Source organism: Macaca fascicularis, chromosome 6, assembly GCF_037993035.2.
Source record: "Macaca fascicularis isolate 582-1 chromosome 6, T2T-MFA8v1.1".
NCBI lineage: Eukaryota > Metazoa > Chordata > Mammalia > Primates > Cercopithecidae > Macaca > Macaca fascicularis.
The window spans coordinates 102,059,390-102,075,595 of record NC_088380.1 but is presented as its reverse complement, the minus strand read 5'-3'; the positions used below and the strand labels follow the sequence as shown (position 1 = coordinate 102,075,595).

The 16,206-nt window shown below is 55.4% G+C and overlaps 1 protein-coding gene across 14 annotated transcripts in view; it reads left to right on the top strand.

The window, feature by feature from the left end:
- LOC135971352 (SH3 domain and tetratricopeptide repeat-containing protein 1-like) overlaps positions 1 to 14,079 on the top strand; it is a 52,232-nt gene extending 38,153 nt beyond the window's left edge. For 3 of the 14 annotated variants that reach the window (XM_073993926.1, XM_073993927.1, XM_073993928.1), the window contains 6 exons: positions 3,094 to 3,274; positions 4,451 to 4,601; positions 8,724 to 8,846; positions 9,552 to 9,708; positions 10,670 to 10,866; positions 13,680 to 14,079. In XM_073993926.1, coding sequence (XP_073850027.1) covers positions 9,573 to 9,708; positions 10,670 to 10,773 — 240 coding nt within the window. In that variant the 5' untranslated portion in view covers positions 3,094 to 3,274; positions 4,451 to 4,601; positions 8,724 to 8,846; positions 9,552 to 9,572 and the 3' untranslated portion in view covers positions 10,774 to 10,866; positions 13,680 to 14,079. Of the gene's footprint in view, positions 1 to 243; positions 2,572 to 3,093; positions 3,275 to 4,450; positions 4,602 to 6,635; positions 10,867 to 13,679 lie in introns of those variants that run through there. The other 11 variants (XM_073993925.1, XM_065546532.2, XM_065546529.2 and 8 more) reach the window with 9 other exon arrangements.
- Positions 14,080 to 16,206: the final 2,127 nt, after the last annotated feature.

The following is a 16,206-nucleotide window of genomic DNA, read 5'->3' as shown; positions in this document are numbered from 1 at the left end:
GATGAGTGGGGTGTGAGCAGGGGTGAGCGAGTGGGGGTGAGTGAGCGGGGACGAAGGGGGTGTGAGGGGCAGTGAGTGAGTGGGGGTGATTGAGTGGGGGTGAGTGAGCGGGGATGAGTGAGTGGTGGTGAGTGAGCGGAGGTGTGATGGTCAGTGAGCGGGGATGAGTGGGGGTGAGTGAGCAGAGGTGTGATGGGAGTGAGTGATCAGGAGTGTGAGCCGGGATGAGTGGGGTGCGGTGGTGAGTGAGTGGGGATGAGTGAGCGGGAGTGTGAGTGGAGATGAGTGAGTGGGGGTGAGTGAGCGGAGGTGTGATGGGGTGAGTGAGTGGGAGTGTGAGCGGGGATGACTGAGTGGGGGTGAGTGAGCGGAGGTGTGATTGGGGTGAGTGAGCGGAAGTGTGAGCGGGGATAAGTGGGGTGTGAGCGGGGGTGAGTGAGCAGGGCTTATGCAGGGAGGTGCAGAGTTAGGAGTGCGTGGGTTGGGTGCTGGATGGTGAGAAGCTCTTCTGGAGAGCTAAGCAGGGCCTGGGGCCTCAGGCTGTGGCTTGGCCTTTTCCCCAAGAGCACTGGGGAGCCATGGAGTGCTATCCAACAGTCACTGCAGACTGAGCAGTGAATGGACAGTAGGTGGGCAGGGCTGTCCGAAATCTAGGCCGCAGAGGATAGATGAGGAAGTTGAGTCCAGGGAAATGGCCGAGACAAGGGATACTGTTGTGGGTCCCCTCTGCCTTGCAGTGCTTTGTCATGGCATAGTGAGAGCACTCAGAGCTGCCTCCTGTGGCCTGGACCAGAGCCCCAGGGGCTGTGGCCAAATCTGCCCATTTCCCAGCACAGGCCTGGCACCCACTCCTGGCCCTAGGAGGGATGAGATTTTGGGAAGGACCATGTGAAGGGGCCCCGGTCCCACATATCTGCCCAAGGAGGGGTGGGGGGTTCAGACCCAGGCTTCTTCCCCAGGGGCATTCTCTGACTGGAAGGAGACCCTCCAGGAATCCAGCGCCCCAACCCCCACTGCAGCCTCCCGTGGCTCCTGGCACAATAGCCTGTGGCACCTCCTCCTACGAGGCCGTCCCCAGGGTGCTGGGGGATTCAGACTTGGAAATGCAGGCCAGGGAACGGGGATCATGCCTCCCTATCTCCCCACCCTGCCCTGAATGGTCAAGGAGACCGAGGGCGGCGCTGATACCCCACATGCTTACTTGGGGTCATTTTTGAGTCACTTTTGGTAGTTTGTGTCATTTTAGGAGTTTGGCTGTTGTGTCTAGATGGTCTGATTTGTTGGTGTAGAGTTGTTCGTAGTGTTTTCATGGAATCCTTTTATTTCTGTCAGGTTGGCAATAATGTTTCCTCTTTCATTTCTCATTTTAGAAACTTGGGTTTTTAATTTTTTATTTATTTCTTTTTATTAGAGATGGGGTCTCATCATGTTCCCCCAGGCTAGTCTTGAATGCTGGCCTCAGCGATCCTTCCACCTCGGCCTCACAAAGCGCTGGGATGACAGGCGTGAGCCATGGTGCTCAGTCTCTGATTTCCGTCATTTGTGTCCCTCTTTCTTTTCTTGGTCAGTCTGGTGAAAGATTTGTCAATTTTGTTATTATTTTCAAAAAACCCACTTTTGGTTCTGTTGATTATCTCTGTTTTTCCATTCTCTGTATTTTTACTTCCCATTTCCACTCTCATATTTATTATTTTCTTCCTTTTATTTGCTTTGGGTTTAGTTCATTCTTTTTCTAGTTTCTCAAGGTGGAAGGTTAGGTTTTTGAGATTTTTCTTCTGTCTTTGAATGTAGACATTTACAGTTATAAATTTCCCTTTCAGCACTGCCTTAGCTGCATGTTGGAATTTTTGATACACTGTGCTATTTTTTTTTTTTTTTAAAGACAGAGTTTTGCTCTATTGCCCAGGGTGGGGTGCAGTGGTGTAATCTTGGCTCACTGCAACTTCTACCCAGGTTCAAGCCATTCTCATGCCTCAGCCTCCCGAGTAGCTGGGATTACAGACATGCACCACCCTACCCGGCTAATTTTTATATTTTACTTTTTTATAGAGACGGGATTTCACCATGTTTCCCAGGCTGTTCTCAAACTCCTGTACTCAAGCGATCCTCCCGCCTCGGCCTCCCACAGTGCTGGGATGACAGGCGTGAGCCACCGCGCTGGCCCGGGCTGTGCATTTGTTTGCATTCTTCTCAAATTAGTTTTCAGTTTCCCTGATGGTCTCTTTGACTCACTGGTTGTTTAGGAGTGTGTAATTTCCACATATTTTTGAATTTCTCACATTTCCTTCACTGTTGATTTCCAGTTTCGTGCCAGTACAGCTGAAGAACACCTCTGCTTTGGTCTCAGACCTTCTCCATTCCCTGAGGCTCATTTTGTGGCCTGGCACATGGTCTGTCATGGGGAATGTCCCATGGGTGCTCGAGAGGACTGTGTATTCAGCTGTTGTTGGGTGGTGTGTGTAACAGCTGTCCATTTGGCGTACCTGGTTTCCTGTGTTAATCTCCGGAATGTTTCTGGCACTAGAAAATCAGAAGCTTTCCACCGTTCCCAGCGCCCTGGCTTTGGGAGAGGTCAGTGAGCCTGTGGCTTGGGAGCCTGGTTGCATGAGAGAAGCATGTGTGGGAACGCCAGGGCCCAGCTTTGAACCCCGTTCCCCCAACATGATGCCGTATGTGGCAGACATGACGCTTGGCTTTGCTCTCTCAGGGTTCCATCTGCGACAGGGGCTACTTGTGCCCCTGGCCTCATCAGCTCAGGCTGAAGGCGGCCCTGGTCCTGGCCAGAGAGGCTTTGTGAAGCAGAAATAGATGGCCTGGTGCAGGGGCCGAGCCTGGCCAGGACCTCAGCCCTGGGAGTTGTAAAGAAGGCCGGCCTCTACCATGAGCATCTGCACCAAAGTGTGCCCATGTGACTGTGTGTTCGGAATCTGTCCTGAAATGGGTGCATGGCCTGTCTGTGCTCAGTCTCCCCACCTATGGGGCCCAGGCTCACAGAGGTGTGAAAGAGGCAAGCATGGCTCAGGGGCCTCCGAGCCCAGCCAGCCTCGCTTCGATGCTGGGAGACTAATGTCTTCCATTTTGTCTTCTGCCCAGGCCAGCTGCGGTCCGTCCAGCGGCTGTGCTACTTCTACGGCACCGTCATGCCCAGTGAGGCCCAGCGTGTCATCTACCATGAGCTCCAGCTCTCCCTGGCCCGCAAGGTGGCCGACAAGGTGCTGGAGGGGCAGCTCCTGGAGACCATCAGTCAGCTCTACCTGTCCCTGGGTACCGAGCGGTAAGGGCTGGCTTTGCAGTGGTGGAGGTGGGGATGGGCAGGGCAAGGAGCGGGGCACAAGAAAGCTGGCCCAGGACCCCAGCAGCCCCTCTCCTTTTGATCATTTGGTTCCTTGGCATCAGATGCTTTGAGCTGGTGGGCCTGGGGTCGTTCCAGGGCTGCTGCTGGCCCGTGAGTCCCAGCTTGAGCCTCCCTTGTTGGGTCAAAGGTCATCTCCACCCCAGCAGAGGCAGTACGTGCTCTCTGGGCTGTTCTTCCTACTATGGTGGCTTTTGTCATCTGACCTCTGACTGCCCCGAATCTTCACTCCTGGCCTTCATCTGTCCCCTTAAATGTGACCACAGCAGCCACCTGTGGCTTCTCTCCCACAGAAGACAGAGCCAGTTGTGTCACCTGCTTCCCTGGGGCAGGGTTTCAAGGTCTCACATCCCATATGTGGCCTACTCGGCTTCCCCCAAGCATCCTGACCTGGTGGGGTAACCATGGCCCTGGCCACCCCACCCACAGGGCCCAGTGACATTGCTGCAGTCACACCCCCTGGAGTGTCAGACTTACTGAGAGAGCAGGGAAGGAGCCAGATTCCATGGGGACCTGGGAGACTGGCTCCAGTCTTGGCCTCAGGTTCACAAAAGGAAAATGGGCCAGTGTGCTAGAGCCATGCTTCTCAAAGTGTAGTCCCTGGACCAGCAGAGCAGCATCCATGTCACCTAGGAGCCTGTGGCAAGTGGGAGTTCTAGGGCCTGCCCCAGGCCTGTGGAGCCGGAAGCTCTGTGGGCAGGGCCAGCAAGCTATAGGGACAGGCCTCCGGGTGACTGTGATACCTGCACACCTTGAGAACCATCGGCCCAGATAGCCTCTGAACACTAACGGCTCCTGGTGCGTCTGGAGAAGACACAGGCCATGTCTGGGAGGCAGGGGAGATGGACTAGCACATTCCTCCTGCCACAGGGCAGCATGATGCCCAATTCCCTCAGAAGGATGTCCTTCATCTTTTCCATGCTGTGTGTGTTCACCCTGGCCCTCCCAGCACCCTGGGAAGGGCAGAACACTGCACACACAAGGGGGCCGTTCCCAGTCCGCACATTCCAGATTCATCTGTCACCAGACCCACAGGAGGAGGCAGACTGGTTCCAGGAGGATGAAAGCCCTTGTTCTGACACCTGTGTCTGATTCCAGGGCCTACAAATCCACTCTGGACTACACTAAATGAAGTCTGGGGATTTTCATTGATCTTCAGAAGAAAGAGAAGGAGGCGCGTGCCTGGCTGCAAGCAGGGAAGATCTATTACAGCCTGCAGCAGAGCGAGCTGGTGGACTTGTACATCCAGGTGAGTGGCAAGGGATGCAGGAGGACCCCTGTGCTGTTCACTTTCTGTCCATCCACCCATCCATTCATTCTTCCATCATCTATTTACCTGTTCATCCATCCATCCATCCATCCATCCATCCATCCATCCATCCATCCATCCATCCATCTGTGCATCCATCCATCCATCATTCATCCATCCTTTTCTCATCCATCTATTCACCCATCTATCCATCCATTCACCTGTCCATCCACCCATCCATTCATCCTTCCATCATCTATCTGTTTACCTGCTCATCCTTCCATCCATCCATCCATCATCCATCCATTCTTCCATCATCTTCCCATATACCTGTGGGTCCTTCCATCTATCCATCTATCATCCATCCTTCCATCCTTCCATCATCCATCCATTCACCTGTTTGTCTTTCCACGCATCCATCCATCCATCCATCCATCATCCATCCCTCTGTCCATCCATCCATCCCTCCGTCCATCCATCCATCTATCATCCATCCATCCTTTTATCATCCATCCATTCTCCTGTCCATCCATCCATTCACCTGTTCGTCCATCCATCCATCCTTCCATCTATCTTTCCATCATCCATCCAACTGTTCATCCTTCTATCCATCCATCCATCCATCATGTTTCTGTTCACCTCTTCGTCCATCCATTCACCTGTTCGTCCATCCTTCCATCCATCCTTCCATCCATCCTTCCATCCATCTTTCCATTATCCATCCAACCATCTTCCATCCATCCATGATGCTTTCATTCAGCTGTCCATCCATCCATCCATTCATTCATCATCCATCCTTTTATCATCCATCCATCCATTGACCTGTTCATCCATCTCTCTGTCCATTCTTCCATCCTTCCATCATCCATTCACCTGTTCATTCTTCCATCCATCCATCATCCATCCATCCTTCCATCATTCATCCACTCGCCTGCTCATCCTTCCTTCCATCCATCCATCCATCCATCCATCCATCCATCCATCCATCTATCATACATCTATTCACCTGTTCATCCTTCCATTCATCCATCTATCGTCCATCCATCCATCCATTCATCCATCCATCATTCATCCATTCTTTTATCATCCATTCTTTCAGCCACCATCCATCCACCTGTTCGTCCATTCATCCATCCATCCTTCCATCATCCATCCATTCACCTGTTCATCCTTCCATCCATCCATCATTCATCCATCCATCCATCCATTTTATCCATTCATCCATTTATCCATCCATCCATCTATCATCCATCTATCCTTCCATCATCCATCCACTCACCTCCTGTTCATCCTTCCATCCATCCATTTATCCATTCATCCATCCATCCATCCTTCCATCATCCACCCATCTTTCCATCATCTATCCTTCCATCATCCATCCATTCATCTGTTCATCCTTCCATCTATCCATCATCCATCCATCCATCCATTTATCCATCCAGCCATCATCCATCCATCTGTCCATTCATCCATCCATCCTTTTATCATCCATCCTTTTATCATACATCCATTTATCATCCATGCATTCACCCGTCTATCCATCCATTCACCTGTTCATCCATCCATCCGTCCATTCATCCTTCCATCAACCATCCATTCACCTGTTCATCCTTCCATCCTTCCATCCATCCACCTGTTCATCCTTCCATCCATCTACCATTCATCCATCCACCATTCATCCATCCATCATTCATCCATTCATCCATTCATCCATTCATCCATTTATCCATTCATCCATATATCCATCTGTCATCCATCCATCCTTCCATCAACCATCCACTCACCTCCTGTTCATCCATCTATCCATCATTCATCCATCTATCCATTTATCCATTCATCCATCCATCCTTCCATCATCCATCCATTCATCTGTTCATCCATCCATCCATCATCCATCCATCCATCCATCCATGCATCCATCCATCCATCCATCATCCATCTGTCCATTCATCCATCCATCTGTCCATTCATCCATCCATCCTTTTATCATCCATCCTTTTATCATACATCCATTTATCATCCATCCATTCACCCGTCTATCCATCCATTCACCTGTTCATCCATCCATCCGTCCATTCATCCTTCCATCAACCATCCATTCACCTGTTCATCCTTCCATCCTTCCATCCATCCACCTGTTCATCCTTCCATCCATCTACCATTCATCCATCCACCATTCATCCATCCATCATTCATCCATTCATCCATTTATCCATTCATCCATTTATCCATTCATCCATATATCCATCTGTCATCCATCCATCCTTCCATCAACCATCCACTCACCTCCTGTTCATCCATCCATCCATCATTCATCCATCTATCCATTTATCCATTCATCCATCCTTCCATTATCCATCCATTCATCTCTTCATCCATCCATCCATCATCCATCCATTATCCATCCATCCATCCATCCATCCATCCATCCATCATCCATATGTCCATTCATCCATCCATCTGTCCATTCATCCATCTGTCCATTCATCCATCCATCTGTCCATTCATCCATCTGTCCATTCACCCATCCATCATTCACCCATCCATCATTCACCCACCCTTTTATCCATCCATTCACCCGTCTATCCATCCATTCACCTGTTGTTCCATCCATCTGTCCGTTCATCCTTCCATCATCCATCCAATCACCAGTTTATCCTTCCATCCGTCCATCATCCATCCACATATCCTTTTATCCATTCATCCATCCATCCATCATCCATCCATGCTTCCATCATCCATCCATGCTTCCATCATCCATCCATCCACCTGTTCATCCTTCCATCCATCCATCATCCATTCACCCATCCATTCATCCATCCATCCATCCTTCCATCCATCCTTTCTCCCATCCATCCATTCACTGTTCGTCCATCCATCCATCATTCATCCATCCACCCACCAATCTACCTATTAATCCATCCCTCCATTCATCTATCTGTCAATTTGTTTATCCATACATTCATCCACCATCTATCCATCCATATGCACATACATCATCTACCCTCCACCCATCCATACATTATCTACCCACCCATACATACATACAGACATACACACATCATTCCACCCATCCATCCATCCATCCATCCATCCATCCATCCATCCATCCACCCACCCACCCACCCATCCACCCATCCACCCATCCACCCATCCACCCATCCACCCACCCATCCACCCATCCACCCATCCATCCACCCATCCACCCACCCGTCCGTCCGTCCGTCCGTCCGTCCATCCATCCATCCATCCATCCATCCATCCATCCATCCGTCCATCCATCCATCCCAGCATTAATCTATCCACACACTCATCCATCCATCCATGTGTCTACATCTCCTCATCCATTCATCCATCCATCCACTCATTCCTAAGCTACTGCTGAGCACCTGTTGTGTGCCTTTTTCCTCCCTCCAACTGGTTCCCTCATATCCTCCCCCAGTGGCCAGCATCTTCTCCCTGAGGGCAGAGGCGCAGCCCCTCACAGTGCCCAGCACCTGCTCAAATACAGCACATGCTCAAATAATGTGACCACTCAGTTAACACACAGAAGAACTTGCTCCAAGCAACACGTGGCACATCTCCTTACAAAATGAATCTATCATAGTGGCTGTTTTCAGAGGCTTTCCCAAACACAGTGTGGTCCGGAACAAATTGTGAAGCCCACGAGCCTGGTGAAGCTTTCATTACTGAGCACCTGCTGTATACCTCCTTGAGCTGAGGAGAGGGATCAAGAGCTCATGGCCAAGAGGGGACCAGGCCCACCCACAAACACTGTTGATGTGGCAGGGATGTGGCAACGCAGAAAGGAGCCAGGGGATGGGCTCCCAGCAATCTGGGGGCCACGGAGACTGGTGTGAGTGCAGGGGGAGTGGGCTAGGGCTAGCCCTGGTGGTAGGATTCACAGGTGTCGGGCTCCTGGGCTGCAGCTGCTCAGTTATCTCCTGGCACTCAGGTGCATCAGTTCATTGTCCTCATGCCAGTGGTGGGGGCAGCCCTAATGCACAGGGTCTGAAAAATGCTCAGGTGTACCTGTAGTGTGTGAGAGGAAGGAGGCTGGAAAAGGTGGGCATGGCCACCTCACCAGGTGTGGGTCTTGAGGGAACTTCTGTCTCCTTTCAGGTGGCACAGAATGTGGTCCTGTACACAGGCGACCCCAACCTGGGGCCGGAGCTGTTTGAGGCAGCTGGAGACATCTTCTTCAGTGGGGCCTGGGAGCGGGAGAAAGCTGTGTCCTTCTACCGGGTGAGCTGGCCTGTGGGCTGATGTGGGTGGGCCTCAGGGGGGCACCTGGAGGGCTGAGGCACAGGTGTGGCAGGGCAGAGGCCTCCCACCTGGAGGCAGGGCCACCCATGCACATGCTAGTTTCCAAGTGGTCTCACCGGGCATGATATTGACCGTGCCCCTGCCTGGGACAAACACTCGGGGCCTGGATGTGACAATGGCTCTACCCTTGTACCTGATGATCTCAAGCAACCATGAGCGGGAAGTTCTGTCCCCATCTTTCAGATGAGGAAACTGAGGCTCAGAGAGGCACAGGGACATGTCAGAGGACACACAGCATGTCACTGGGAGGCCCGGGTCTGCATGCACCCCGAAGTGGGACGGCTTCTCCCTTCCTCTGAGCTCACGGTGTGGCTCAGTCCTGGGCACAGATAAATGTGGTGTTTTTAGAGCAGAGAGGAGTGCTGGCTCCCCCGAGTCAGACCCCCGGTGGCCAGGTGGGAGAGACGGGTCTGAGGCTGCCGGGTGTAGCTGGATGGGCCTCAGGTGACTCTTCAGCCCCCAACTTGGGTGTCTGAACTGTGTGTTATCCCAGAGCACAGAGCTGTGTGGAGGTGCAGGTGTAGCTGGGGTGTGGGAAGCTCCAAGCACATGTTTGAGCTCTGAGGAGGGCGCTGGGCAAGGTGGGTGCTACGGGAAACCTGACCCCACCTGCCTGTGTGGTAGGACCGGGTCCTGGCCCTGGCAATGACTACAGGCAACCGCAAGGCGGAGCTGCAGCTACAGCTGTGCAACAAGCTGGTGGCACTGCTGGCCACACTGGAAAATCCCCAGGAGTGCTTGGAGTTTGCCTACGTGGCCCTAGCACTCAGCATCACTCTGGGTAAGTCCCCTGAGCCCCACCCTGCCAGGACCCACACTGTGCCAGAGCCCAGCCTCCAGGACTGCAGGGCAGGAGCTGAAACAGCTGCTGGATTTTCCTGGTCTCCTGTCCAGGCAGGCAGATCTGCCCAACTGGCTTCCCCGTCCGGCTGTGCGGCACAGCCCAAGGTCTCTCACGCAGTGCAGAGCTCCCTGCCTGACTGAGCTCTGTTTCCTCTGCCTGTTCCCGCTGCTGACCACAAGGGCCGCCCAGTGTGCCCTCTGCCTTCCAGACATGCCAGGCATCTCGTTGGTCCCTGTATGTGCCAGGCTGAGTGGCATATTCCCTTTCTCTTGTACCCTTCCCACCCTCATCAACCACCCAGCTCTCTGGCTGATAAAATCCCAATTCCCCTTCCAACAGTCTGCCCCTTAAGGCCGGGCATCCCCTGGTGCTGTGCCAGGGTCGTCTGTCCCCCTCCAGAGACAGGGAACCCTAGGCAGGCCGCATGCCCCAGCGCCTTGTGCCCTGTGGCCCAGTACACAGTAGGTGTGCAGCTGACTCCCCAAAGTAGGGGGCTCCGATTGTGACACACCCAGGAGGAGTCGGATGTTATGTCTGTGGGTTGCCTGGAGCCGGGGTGCCTGGGAGCACCTGGACTGCATGGCTTTTGGGCTCCCCTGGTTAAAACCAGTGAGCATAGGCAGGTGGCTATGTGTAGGCACAGAGCTGGGCCATCCAAGTCCGACTTTGCCAAAGCCTCACAGTAGACGGGGCAGGCCTTATTAATTCTGCTTTGCAGATGGGAAAGTGAGTCTGGGAACCCAGAAGGGACTGGCCAGAGCTGCCCAGGTGACCGCAGGTGCCTGGAGGCAAGCCAGGTGTGCTGCCTGGGGTCTGCATGCCTGCTCCAGAGGGGCCTGTGCCCTCCCTGCCCCAGGGAGCCACATCCTCACACCTGCCCCTTTGGCCTCCACCCCAGGGGACCAGCTGAATGAGCGCATGGCCTACCACCGGCTGGCCGCCCTGCACCATCAGCTGGGTCATGGCAAGCTGGCGGAGCACTTCTACCTCAAGGCCCTGTAGCTCTGCAACTCGCCGCTGGAGTTCGACGAGGAGACCCTCCACTACGTGAATGTGTACCTGGTGCTCGGTGACATCATCTTCTACGACCTGAAGGTGGGTGGGGAGGGGCAGGGCTTGGGGTGTTCCCGGCCCCCTTGGAGTGGGATCTCCACCCAGACCCCAGAGGCCTGGGTTCCAGCCTTCCTTAGGAATGGCCCAGTGGCCTCCCTGGAGCTCTGCACGTGGCTGGAGGAGCCGGCAAGGTCAGCAGATACAACCCAGCTCCCAAGCTGGCCAGGCCCCACCCTCAAGAACTCAGTCTCAGCCAGGGAGGCTGACACATGAGTGGGCAATGGTGTCCTCTGGATAAAGAAGGAGGATTGCAGTCGGGGGGCCCTCCTGGAGGAGATGACACCAAAGCTGATTCTTGACAGTCAAGTGTCAAGTTGCATTTAACAAAGAAAACAGGGTCGGGAGAAGGACATTTCGGAGGACGGCATCATCCTCGCATTGAATCAACGTTGCAAGATCCAACCCAAATCCTGGCGCCTCGTCTAGGAAGCCTGCCCAGGGTGCCAGCCTGCACTGAGCAACTCCTTCCTGGAGTTCCGAGACACCTTGAATTTTCACATCACCCAGGAAGGGTGGGGTGGGACCAGTGTCTTACCATTGGGTTCACAGACAGGGAAACCCCAGCTCAGGGCAGGTGCGGTGGGGCGGGGCCCCAGCCAGCCAGGCTGAGGCCTTGCTGGGTCGGGTCTGTCTCGAGGGGAGGTGCTGTGCTCCCTCTGCCCCCAGCCCTGCAGGGGTGGAGAGCTGGGACTGTCAGACTCAGACCTGGGGTGTCTCCACCCCTCTGCCCAGCAGGCACCGCCCCTCCTCAGCATCGCACCGGCACCGCGTCAGTGCTCCTTATGGGCTGAGGGGCCAGGGCACTCCAGTCCTGCGGCCGAGATCTTGGGGGCCTTAGAACAACATGAGGAGCTGGGGCAGCCCTAAGACCCCGCCCCGTATCCCCCACCGCAGGCCTGGGGCTGCCGGGAAGGCCCCCGCCCAGTGCTGACGACACCTGGTGGTCAGAAGTGGTCCCTGTGGCCTCCCAAGTCCCAGCCAGACAGGGAGGTGCCAAGTGTCAGACCTAGAGGGACGCTGCTCACCGCTCAGGGGCTCACCTGGGACCCAGGGGGACGGGCCTCCCAGAAGAGGCCTTTCTCTGTTTTGGTCAAGCCTGCCGCCCACTCCGCCTGCCCAGGAGGAAGGAAAGGGCCAAGTAGTACCTGAGAGGCCAAAGTCCATGGTTGGGGTTGAGGGGCAGAGGCCTCCTTCACCTCCTTCCCATGCACAGCCCTCCTTCCCATGCACAGTCTTCCTTCCCATGCACAGCCCTCTGGGCCTCATTGTGACTATGCTGTCAGCGCAGGCCAGCTTCCCACAGGGAGACCCCCTTGGAATTCCCCAAGGGCGGCTGTCTTTCCAAGGCTACACCCTCCTCCTTGTGTAGTAGGCTCTGGACCCAGGGCCCAGAGGAGTAGGAGAAAAAGCCGGGCTGCATGGGGCCTGGAAGGCTGGCAGAGAGGCAGGGGTAAATGGGCATCTTTGCCGATTGCCTCTAAAAAGGGGTCCCCTTTAGTCTACACGTGAGAGCGAGCCCTGGAATAGGTAGGATTAGGTGTGTCCTGGCTCAGCCTGCCACTCACTAGCTGCTGCACACACTACAGGCACATGGAAATGCACACGCAAATGCACACGGGCACAGGCACACGCACACACAGACACGCACACACACACAGGCATGCACACAGGCACACAAACACGCACAGACACACAGGCACCCAAATATGCACAGACACATGCACAGGCACACGCAGAGACATATGCATTGGCTGGCTCCTTCCTGTTTAGTTGGGATGCCCCCACCCCTTCAGGAAGCCTTTGCCTTCCACCCCCGGCTGAGTCTGGGGCCTCCTGGGCCCCCCACAGGCTCCTGGGCTTCCCTCTGCCACAGCCCGGGCCACCCTGTGTGGTCAGTGTTCACTCCCAGGTCCCTCAGACTGGGAGCAAGGACATTAGGCTCAGCCACGTACCCAGCACAGAGTCCAGTGTTCGGCTGGGCCGAGGGGCATTGGATGAGCAGTGGCGGTGACTCGGGGCCTTCTCACGCCCCTGCGCCGTGTGTGGGGCGGGGCAGTGGGGGAATGGACTGCTGCATCTTGGACTTTGTCCTTGGCCCTGGGAGTCATCTTGAGATGGTAAAGAGGGACAGGCTAGGCATGGGTCTTAGAGAGGTCCCTTGGGTGACCCCATGTGGAGGAGGCGCCTGGGGAGAAGCCGGGTGGGGGATGGGAGGGTCAAGGAGGAGGTCTGGGAGATGGCATCCCAACCCAGGGATGGTGAATTTGAGCCAAAGATGCATTGAAAATGGGAGTGGATGTCTGGGGAGTCACACTCCGTCAATATTTCAGGGAACATTGCCAGAGAGAACACCTGTGAGATGGTTTTGTACCTGGCCTGTCCCGTGGAGGGCCTGGAAATGGTCAGCATGGACAGGGGCCAGAGGGGAGCCTGGGTCACTCAACGCTGTGCCCCTGCTGTGGCTTGGAGCCACGGGCCCTGCATGGAACTCTCAGAGCAGGCAGGATCTGCCCTGACCTCAGCCCATGGGGAAAGCAGCCACTGCCTGCAGAGAGGGTGGCACTGGGGCAGGAGACTTGGGGTGAGTGGGGCGTAGGGGCAGTCAGGAAGGCTTCCAGGGGTGTCAGGGTCATCCCCACCTCCTGCAGCTGAGACCACAGCAGTGTCACAGGCTTCAGGGTTCATGGGGTGAGCCAGCATTGGCTGGACATGTGGAATGACCTGGAGACAGGAACGGCCTCTGGGAAGACGGGCTCCGAGTCCCCCTTTTGCTGAGCATGACCTGTCCCCTTCAGGACCCGTTTGATGCAGCCAGGTACTACCAGCTGGCACTGGCAGCCGCCGTGGACCTGGGCAACAAGAAGGCACAGCTGAAGATCTACACGCGGCCGGCCACCATCTCCCACAACTTCCTCCTGGACCGTGAGAAGTCGCTCTTCTTCTACCAGAAGGCCAGGACCTTCGCCACAGAGCTCAACGTCCACAGGGTCAACCTGCCTCCTCTGCCACTCTGCGGGTGGGCCCCCTGGTTGGCCCCCAGCCACCCTCGCTGAGGACAGCATCCGAGGGAGTGGGTTTTGTGCAAGGAGGATGGTCTCCTCCCTCTCCTGGTGTCTCCCGTGGCTCATTTTCTGGGAAATGGAGGCATGAAAGCAGGGTTCAAATAGCAATAAATGGTTTTTTTTTACAATAACATACCGAAGTCCCCAGGGCATCCTTCCCTGTGTGCTTCCTGGGCTGTGTCTGGGGGCCATCTCCTTCCCTGGTGGCAGCCCGCTGATCTTGGGGATGAGAACAACTGTGAGTCCAACAGACCTGGGCCAGGTCATCATGAGCCTCGGTTTCCTCGGCGGCCAGAGGGGAGATGGTGGTGGAACTCTGGGCAGCTCCTTGCTCTCCCTGCTCAGAGCTCTTGCTGTAGGTCTCGTGCCGCCCTTGCCTTTAACCTTCAGGCCACTGTGCCTGGATGTGGGGGCTGCTAGTGTCCCTGTTCGCCATTGAAGAAATAGAGGCACAGAGAGGTTAGGTGTCTGGCCCACCGTCACACAGCAGGTAGGGGCGGAGATGCAGAGCCCAGTACACTGACCACCACACCACCCTGCCAGCCTGCAGCCAGGAAGATGTCCCCCATTAGGACCCAAGGTCAGCTCCTGGACCTCTCTTGTGGTGTCAGGAGAGCCACAAGCCAGTGAGGGTGGCCCCAGGGATCCCTCACTCAGTGTCCTCTGCTCCTAGGCTTGGTTGGGCCGGGCCTGGCCAGTCCCACCTCTGACCACCGGTCAGCCCTGCGGGAAGTGAGATGCGGGGATCTCTGCCTGTGTAGATGCTGCTACCCAGTATTGAAAGCCTTATCTGGGCTGCCCCCCAGCCGTCCCCACATACCCCTCCCCTTCCAGCCTCCGGCCCTCATCCCAGTCCCTGGAAACCCAGGTTTTCCTTCTTGGAATCTCTGGGCCCAAGGAACACAGCTCACACGGTCTCTGCCAGTTTACGGCAAGGAAACCGAGGTTAGAGACTGTGGGTGTCCCACGTGATTCTCACATACACTGCACTCTCCCAGGCCGCTCTTTTAAACACTTTAAATGAGGTAACTTTCACATCGCATGCAATGAACTATTTCAACGCAAATAATGTGGCATTTGTGCATTCACAGTCCTGTGCAACCACTCACGCCATCAAGTTTCATAAATGTATTCATCTCCCCAGAAGAAACCTCCCATCCTCACTAAGCTGTTACCTCTCCTTTGTATCCCCCAAGCCCCTTGTTTAATGGAAGGGGAAACTGAGGCCCAGAGAGGGACTTGCCAGTGGGCGGAGCTCTGATAATAAGGAATCAGGCACCCATCTGCTGCTTCAGTCCTGGGTTGGTGTTCCACCGAGCAGAGGTGACAGAGCCAGGAGGTTCTGGGAGCGCCACAGGTGTCACTGGTTCAGTCCTGGGTTGGTTTGCCACCCAGCAGAGGTGACAGAGCCAGGAGGTTCTGGGACCCCATGCTTGCAACCAGAGCCCTGCCCCGAGCCTCCCCACCAGGGGACAGCAGAGAGCTTTCCAGAACGGGCCGCGGGGCTGGCGGGAAGCAGCAGCTCAGAGCTGCTGACAAACCTCACGTTGACCCCAGATCGCTGTCTCTGTGGGTTGGGCTTGGGAATTGGAGAGGAGGCCGCATGACTGGAAACGTGAAGACGGCACGGCCTGGCTGGAGGAGCGGGAAGCGCCGTCACGTTGACTGAGGACACAGACCTCCTGCCCGCTGGGCCGGGCCTGCAGCCATTCTTCTCGGGGTGGGGTCGCAGGTCCGGGTTGCTCTCGGCCCCCGAACTGCCTCAGAATCCGGGGGGCTTTGGAACTGTGCCTTCCCATCTCCACCCACCCTGGCTGGTGCCATGAGGGGCCTGGATCCTGGGATCCTGTTTCTCCTGGACAGCAGAGACTGGGGGACCAGAGGAGATGATGGGTCTTCAAGCCCCACATTCAAACCCCAGCCCACCACGCACAGTCTGGGGGTTCGGGGTGAGGGAGTTGATGTCTCTGAGCCCCAGTTTTGTCACCACTAAAATGAGACCGACATACTGGGGCAGAGTGCCAGCCCCAGGGCTAACCGAGGCCTGTTTCCTACTGACAATCCCGCTTACTCCTAGGAACAGCTCCAACAACCACACACTAGGGGACACTCAACCCAGGCCAGCTTGTCAGAGGCACGTGAACCAGAGCGACTCCATCTTGAATGGGGGCTGGGTAAAGGGAGGCTGAGACCTGCTGGGCCGCATTCCCAGTAGGCTAGGCATTCTTCGTCACAGGATGAGATAGGAGGTCCCCACAAG